At 37.9% G+C, this 8,322-nt stretch overlaps 1 protein-coding gene across 1 annotated transcript in view; it reads left to right on the top strand.

Annotated features, from left to right (window-relative positions):
* Window positions 1-5,070, top strand: part of gaa2 (alpha glucosidase 2) — a 14,637-nt gene extending 9,567 nt beyond the window's left edge. The window contains exons 13-22 of the mRNA XM_007549714.2: window positions 24-108; window positions 193-310; window positions 412-545; window positions 1,141-1,292; window positions 1,927-2,075; window positions 2,160-2,301; window positions 2,387-2,485; window positions 3,163-3,327; window positions 3,481-3,627; window positions 3,928-5,070. Of these exons, the coding sequence (XP_007549776.1) occupies window positions 24-108; window positions 193-310; window positions 412-545; window positions 1,141-1,292; window positions 1,927-2,075; window positions 2,160-2,301; window positions 2,387-2,485; window positions 3,163-3,327; window positions 3,481-3,627; window positions 3,928-3,990 (1,254 nt within the window). The 3' untranslated portion in view covers window positions 3,991-5,070. The remainder of the gene's footprint in view (window positions 1-23; window positions 109-192; window positions 311-411; window positions 546-1,140; window positions 1,293-1,926; window positions 2,076-2,159; window positions 2,302-2,386; window positions 2,486-3,162; window positions 3,328-3,480; window positions 3,628-3,927) is intronic.
* Window positions 5,071-8,322: the final 3,252 nt, after the last annotated feature.

The raw sequence follows: 8,322 nt of genomic DNA on the forward strand, positions 1-8,322 counted from the left end.
ACACCGTTATTGTTTTGCTTTAGGACATGAACGAGCCATCAAACTTCCTGGATGGATCTACTGTTGGCTGTCCGTCAAACAGTTTGGAAAATCCTCCGTACACGCCGGGTAGAAGACAACAAACAGAAACGTCCTCCAACATACGAGCTGTCCACACGCAGTCATACAACCTGTCGTCTTTTTCTGTTTCAGGTGTGCTGGGAGGTTTGCTCAGATCTAAAACTGTATGCGCCTCTGCACAGCAGAAACTGTCAACACATTATAACCTGCACAGTCTGTATGGACTCATGGAAGCTAAAGCCACTGCAAGGTCTGGACTTTACATACAGAGCAGGGAAGTTACCAGAAAGTTACTCATACACTTTTTTCATCTCTTAATCTCTTGTTTTCTTTGTTTTGTGTCTTGTTCAGTGCTCTGAAGAGGATTTTGGCTAAGAGACCGTTTGTGATCTCTCGCTCCACGTTCCCCAGTCATGGCTCGTATTCAGGTCACTGGCTGGGAGACAACAGGAGCCATTGGAAGGACCTTTACACCTCCATCGCAGGTTAGTTGCATTTCCTTACATTTACAAGAGTATCATGATGTGTTGCAGTAAAGGACAAACGTCTTCCTCGCCTTCACTGTCAGCCGTGTCACTGCAGGATTTCTGGTGAACAATTAAAACGGAAGTTAATTTTTCCTTCAAAATCTGAAACCTGCACCATTGGGTCATTTGAATGAAGACATATTAGGGGCAGTATAGATGTAAAAAATTTTTTAAAAAGGAGTAAATTTCCACCAAAAAATTCTGAAATTTTAAGATAAATTTCAGAAATGTTCTAGAAAAAAAAACTTGGATTGTTTCTGAGCTTGAAAAGTCAGATTTGCTTGAAAAATAATCAGAAATTTACTAAAGATGGTGGAAATTTCTGAGCTTTGGAAATCTTAAAACTTTTACTTTTGAAACTCAGAAATTTCCAAAAGTTTTCTAGAAAATTTCAGTTTTTTTTTTTTTCAGAAATTTACTTTTTTTTTTATCTACCATGGCCCTAACACACAGCATGTTTTGAAAATGCAATTTCACCACCAGATGGCACTAAATTCCACACACTCTCCTTGTTCTTTTTGTACTTATTTTTATTTGTCTCCATTTCCACCAGGTATGTTGACCTTTAACCTTCTGGGCATCCCGTTGGTGGGAGCAGACATCTGCGGCTTCAGCGAGGAGCCGCAGGAGGAGCTGTGTGTCCGCTGGACTCAGCTGGGAGCTTTTTATCCCTTCGCTCGAAACCACAACTCCCTTGACATGAATGTAAGGATAAATGAAACTGGCTTTGCTTTGGTAAATCAGGTGTAAAATGATGGATATCTAAACAGAATTTTAGCAAAACACTCAATGCTGCAGATATTTCAGTGATTAAATTTAACAATAAATTAGTTTAACATGCTATATTTATTATGTAATGAAAGCAAAGTTTTGATTTCAGATAGAAAGGGGGGAAAAAGCGTGTGGTCGGTTAAAATGACAGATGGCCTTCAAATCTGAGTCTGTAGACTAGAGAAGTTCGTGATCAATTTGAGTTACTTCTGGTCGATGGCATTGCAACAGTTTAATCTCTCCTGGGTGTCCAGTTTGCATCCACTGGGTGCATTTACTCATCCATTTAATAAAGTTTTATGTTATAACATAAAACATAACGCAATACGAGAAACTGTAGAAAAAAACATTTTGTCTGTTTCTTTCTTTCTCTTTTTTTTGTTTTTCTCCTTCTTTTCCTGTTTCTACATCTATTTTTTTCTTTCTTTGTTTTCCTCCTATTTCTTTCTTTTCTTTTGAATTTCTTTATTTTTTCCTTTATTTTCTTTGTTTCCATCCTTATTTCTTTCCTCATTTATGTATACATTTTTGTAAAAGTGACGAATATATGAATGTTTTGTTTTTTCAGCCTCAGGATCCGACCGCTTTCAGCCCGTCGGCCCGTACGGCCATGAAACAGGCTCTGCTGCTGCGTTACTCCTTCTTCCCGTTCCTCTACACCCTCTTTCATCACGCTCACATTAAAGGGCACACTGTAGCTCGGCCGCTCATGTTTGAGTGAGAACAACTTTTCGCTTTTCTTAATATTTATTTACTTGTGTACTGAACTCTGATTGACCCATGGCCCTGTGCAACCACCAGGTTTCCCAAAGACGTAAAAACTTACGGCATCGACAGTCAGTTTCTCTGGGGGAGGAGCTTGTTGGTGACTCCAGTGCTGGAGCCTGGAGTGGACTATGTGGATGGGTACTTCCCAGAAGGCCTGTGGTATGACTTCTACACTGTAAGTCTGCTTATCATAAACATTAGTAAACAGTGATTACATAAAGGGTAATGACTCGCCTCCGCTCGTCCCATTTTACTTCCAGGGCGACTCTGTGAGCAGCAAAGGGGAAGAACTTCGCCTGAGCGCACCAATGGATAAAATCAACCTGCATCTGCGTCAGGGCTCCATTATTCCAACACAGGTGGGGCTCTTTAGTTGGACTTATTGTGTTTTCCTCACCGTTTAGGGGCTGGAAGTACAAATATTCTGATATTTGTTGACATTTAGTGTTCCACTTTGACTGAACAGACTAGATTAGTGGTTCCTACCATCGTTGGGTACGAAGAGAAAGGAACCAGTTAATGTATTTTAAATACAGATGGAACAACAAATGCAGGTTTTTAAAGGTTATTCAATTTTTCCCTGCAGTATTTGCACTGAATTTCTACAAAAATTATGTTAAAATACCAGTAATACGTTTTTAGATATCTCTTCCTCATTGGTTTGGAATCAGTTTTTGTCTTTTGTTTTTAAATCCATCCTTTTTTATGCTTGCCTGAATTCTAAAAATAGAAATAAAAAACTTGTTCTTTAAGAACATCGCTATACAATCTGGAGATGTTGACGCATTTTCCAGATTTTGGACGTGTAGAAAAACAAGAACTTGACTTTATTTGTCCATTCATTGTTCTGTTTGCGTGTCTGTCCATCCGTTTGACCATTATCCATTTATGTTTTACTGTCTAAAAGATCTGCCCATTTGTCTTAGTCTGTCTGTCCTCTGTCGCTCAGTTCGTTCATCCTATAAATGTGTGACAAAGTTGCAGAAACCTTCCTCTGATCATATTTCCGTTGTTTTTGTTTGGATCTTCTGCTCAGGAGCCCAACGTGACGCTGTGGATCAGTAGCGGTCAGCCGCTGCACCTGGTCTCTGCTCTGTCTGACGACGGTTCGGCCAGCGGCGATCTGTTCTGGGACGACGGCGAAACCATCGACACCTACGAGACGGAGCGGTACACATACGTAGCGTTCAACGTCTCCCAGGTTCAAAGAGTTTTTCCACCACTCTGGTCTAACGTTGCTTCACCTGGTCCCACTTTGTCAGGAGTTTAATTTTGCATGACATTGTCCAGGTTTGATTTAAAGGAAGTGAATCAGCTGCAGTGAGTCTTAGTTGTAGCTGATCTCGTTTTCTAGAACACGATGACGTCCAGCGTGCTGCACAGCGACCAGGAAGGCTCGTTCCTCAGCATCGACTCGGCCTCGTTCTACGGGGTGAAGCAGAAGCCGAGCGCGGTGCTGGTGAATTCCCAGAAGTTTCCATTCATCTACAGAGACAACCAGGTGAACTCCGGGGTTACAGGGAAGGTCACATTGATACCTGCGGCTGTTTTTTAGGGATATGTGGCCAACGTTTACTTCAGCATTCTCATTTATGATCCTGATTAGAATCTCAATTTACTTTAGAAATCATCTCAACCACTTGATAAATTTCAAGTAGAAATGCTCAATTTAAACTAAGCTCGCAAAACAATGAAGCACACTCCACAGCCTGAGTTTCTTAAAATAATGCATGCTCTTTTTGATTTGAAATCCTGTTTCGAGTTATTTTTTGTATTTCTCTGTTTTCATTTCCCCCTGCAGGTCTTATCGGTAGCGAGCCTTGGTCTCAGACTCACCCAGAACTTCACCATCAGCTGGATGTAACAATCAGATCCAGGATTTTATTTCACACAGTACTGCGTTTCATCCATTTAAATCCAAGACACTGGAGATGTATAAAAAACCTAAACATGCCTGTAACTGTGACACTTTATCGCATGGGGTTTGATTTTTGCTCAATGCTTGTAAACTACTCACCCAGCTCTGAGGGTCAGCAGTCTTTTCAAACATAACAAGCCCGTTTTTTGTATGTGGTCCCAAAAGTTCAGGTCAGACCCCAACTTTGGGTTATAAAACAGAATACAGGGATCCTAGAAAAGATTGCATGTGTCATAATTTATTGACATTCTGAATACATTTAAAAACTTGTCATGAATATATATATGTAAAAAAGAAGCAACATTAAATCAGGCTGTTGCTGTATTTATGCTTTTCACAGAATTGTATGAGGTCAGAAACCAAAAGTTTGGAATTCGCAGATACAAAAATAAAATGTTTCTTTGTGATCAGTTGGAGGTGAAATTAATTGGAAGTGAGTTACTGTGCGCTTTGATTTGAACAAGTTTTATCCCAAAAAGCATTTGTTTTACACACTAACACCGATCTACAAACTGTAGTTTGTGAACACTGCTTTTATTATAAAAGCTATTCTAAATTAAAGCTTAATCTCAACTAAGGGGAACCTTCTAGGAATGAAATGTGCAATAAAGACGGGAGGATCATCTTCCTTCCTTACAATGTGATGAATCTCCATATAGTTTTAAGATTTTCAGTGCAAATGAAGTTGCATGAGGATCTTTTTGTTTTGTTTTGCACTGTTGCTGCTGCAGTATTTTAAAGTTGGGAAAGAGGTGCCTTATAATGAATGGGCTGTTTTTTTTTGTTTTGTTTTTTTATTTTCCTTGTTTTCTTAAGTTTGTTTTTTTTTTTACTGCTCGTCATAAGCAAGTTTCCCACTCTAGAAGCCGGAGTGTGGTCGAGCAGAAAGATGTTTTCTTGACTGGATGCAGTTTGATTCAGCTACACTGATTGACATTTAAGTGACTTTAATGCTCATCTGAGTTTTGGTCTCACATTTCCGTGTTTTAGTTTTGTAATGTAACGCCGTCAATTAAAAGCATTTTATGAAAATATTTTGTTTTCATTTCCTTTCTCTTTTCAGAAACCAGAAATTAAACGATTTAAAACAGAAAAAAGCCATAAAAGATCAAAAACAAATGGAACCCTTACTTTAGCTTCAAATGGCTGCTTTTTTCTTTAGGAAATCATTTTATGAATTTATTCTACAAGGCGTTTCTTGATGTGGAAGGGTTCGACGTGGTTTGTCGTTTTAATTCTTTTCTTACATTTGTGTTTATTTGATTTAGAAAATGCATTATAAGATTAACTACAACCAAAGTGATTTTTTTTTTTTTTTGGATTAATAGATGTTTGGACTAAAAATGTAAATTTTATTTTTCCTTTAACAAAACATTGTGTGGAACAGCAGGTCAAAAGAACAATTCAAGGTGAAGAAAATTCATGTTTTATTTCACAGGTAATGTCAATAAGCAACTATTTTATTTTAATAAAATTTATTTTAAAATCTGCTGTTAAAAATTAATTTGTGTGATTTATTGCTTCTGGTGTTTTGTGTGTAAATGTGTTGGATCGTTTGCCTTCACACACACCTTTGACATTCCAATCTTAATGCAATGAAAAGTCGATGGAAAGTCTTTTGCACTACGAGTTTTTCAAATAGATGTATTTTGCAAAACTGCAATGGAAACACTTTTTCACATCATGAGTCACGTGAGCAACAACCAAATATTACTAGTGGCAGAAATGACAAAGAAGTGGTAGTAGGAGGAGGGTGTGTTGGGGGGGGTTTCAAACAAAATAAAACTGCACACAGCACAAAAAAAGTTATTATTCCAACATGTTGAATCCATAGCTTTTCTGTAAAATGGCAAACTATAATTTCCCCCAAAACGCCGCACACGTAGCCGCTCCCAAGTATAAGGGGCTTGTTGCGCAAACGCCTGAATGAGATGCTGACGTCTCTGATAATTCAGTCATGCTAACACCATGACTGAATTATGAATATATCTCCTGAACAAGCTTATTCACGCAGAGTTTTAATTTCACTACTTATTTAATGGAAACGCCACAATTTTAAAATTGTGTGGGGGGGTTTGATACTAGCAGAAAATGGCTTTAATTTATCCCATTTGTCTGACGGGTTAAGGTCAAAATTGTGCAAAATATTGAAATTCTTCTGCACCAAACTTTGCTTTTAACACATCAATAACTGTTTTTCTGGCAACTACCAAACCCAGACTCATTTATGGGATTGGCAGAAAAAAAAAAGTGTAGGATTTAAAACACCAGAGATGCATTTATCTATGGAGTGCGTCTATCATTTTATCCTTAGATTTATGGTTTTGATTGGGGGGGAAAAAAGAATGTGTTGTTTCATGGTACTGACATCTGACACAAGAGGGCACAATTTCTAATGATTATTGTTTGGTTTATGTTTTTCTTTGACTTTTTTCCCCTCAACATTTTTTGCATGTTTCTGAGAAGCTGTTCTGAGTCTAAATCCACAACTCCTTGAAACAATGCCAAACTCTTACTTTAGAATCTGCTGCTTTATCTCTGCTATCTATCTGGACATAGATGTTCTAGTTAATGTTTATATTTTTTTTATATATGCCACCACAGTCACTCTTGCAGTCATTAACAGTGTTGATTCCCTGCTGAGTTCGGGTGTAAAGTATACAATGGCTTTCTCTTCATTATTTCCTTCCTCGGTTGTCCTCAGATAAACCTTCCACCACTTTCCCTCTTTATGACCTTTTCCTTTTGTCTATTGTTTTACTTGTTGCTGCAAAGTTACTGTTTTCCAGATAATTAGGCATGTCCTTTCCTCTTCACACAGAGGTGATTCATCTCGGTATTTTCCTTTTAAAATCCTGAACAATTCTCCAGGGCCTAATAAATGCCATCAAACCAGGAAGAGTTAAAAAAAAAAAAAAACACAAGAGGGGAACATGATGCAGAATTTTCTGAAAGGTTTCATGAGTCATGACTCAAAAGCACAGAATGCACGCGGCTCTTTTTAAAAAGTGAAAGTTGACATCTCATGTTCTCCTCCCCTCCACAAACGGCATATTAGGGGGGGAATTTTGTAAATTTCCACCAAACAAATCTCAGAAATTTTGTAGAAATAAAGAGGAAATATTGAGTTTGAAAAGTTTAAAATTTTTAATTTTTTTTTTTTTCTTGAAAATTTCTGAGATTAATTTAAAAAATTTTGGGGTTTTTTTTGGCAGAAATTTACTCCCTTTTTTTCTCTCTACAATGGCCTTAATGCGGCGTCGTATTCCTCTGATAGCTGGTTTTAAGGTACACTCCACAACTGATAAACTAGACCTGCTGCAGACATGTTGTTATTGGCAGCGTGTGACTTTTCTCAAGCTAAATGTTTCCAGATGGGCGTTTTGAAGGGGGCACATAGATCATTCAGCCAGGGGGGAAGAGAGAGAGGGAGAGAGAGAGAGAGAAAAGGAGCAGAGGGGGTCTGTCGAAAGCATTGTGCTCCACTGACGAGGACGTTTCCTGTCTGGATTTGGGAGGATTAAGTATTTGTGGGGGAGTGTAAGCATGGACGGCATGTGGAAAAGAGAAGCAAAGAACAAGACATGTAGATGTTTACAACCAGGCCTGCGATGTGCATTTATGAAACGTGTGAAAGAAGTTCTTTTCAAGTTGATCTTAAAGTGAAGCACCATTTTTGACATGTGGCTGTTGTGTGGGCGAGTTTTGGGAGTCATAAAAGAAAAGCTAAAAGCAGTTTCATTGTTTTGTCCTTTTTTTTCCCTCTGAAAGTTTTTTTTTTTTTTTTTTTTTTTTTTAGCATTAGCTGGTGGTTGGATTCCTCACGGCATCAACACACTGGTGCTTTTATAGCTTGTTGTGTCTGTGAACGTAGAAAAGCACAAGGTTTTTTGTGGTTCCAACGTTTATGATGTACAGGTATATGTAATAAATTAAATGCGTATTCTGATGAGACTCGTCTCTAATTAAAAAGAACCCTTTGAAAATTAACTTTTCACATATTATGTTTTCTGTGCTAGTATCATTTTACAACACAATAAAAGGATTTCAGATGTTATAAAAATGCTGTATACAACAAATATGACTTTGCAATTTGACGCCTGTGCTGCTTTAGGAAGCTCCGGCTCTTTAGCACGTCACTGCAACAACGCTCTTCCATTATTATTTATTTCCTTTATTAACATGCACTCCATTTTTATGCTAGTTATAAAACAAATGCAGTCAGGGTTAGTTTATTATTCAGATAGGTAGGAAGTTTTCTATCTTAGCAAAACCAAC

This window comes from Poecilia formosa, unplaced genomic scaffold, assembly GCF_000485575.1.
Source record: "Poecilia formosa unplaced genomic scaffold, Poecilia_formosa-5.1.2 Scaffold32, whole genome shotgun sequence".
In the NCBI taxonomy this organism is placed as follows: domain Eukaryota; kingdom Metazoa; phylum Chordata; class Actinopteri; order Cyprinodontiformes; family Poeciliidae; genus Poecilia; species Poecilia formosa.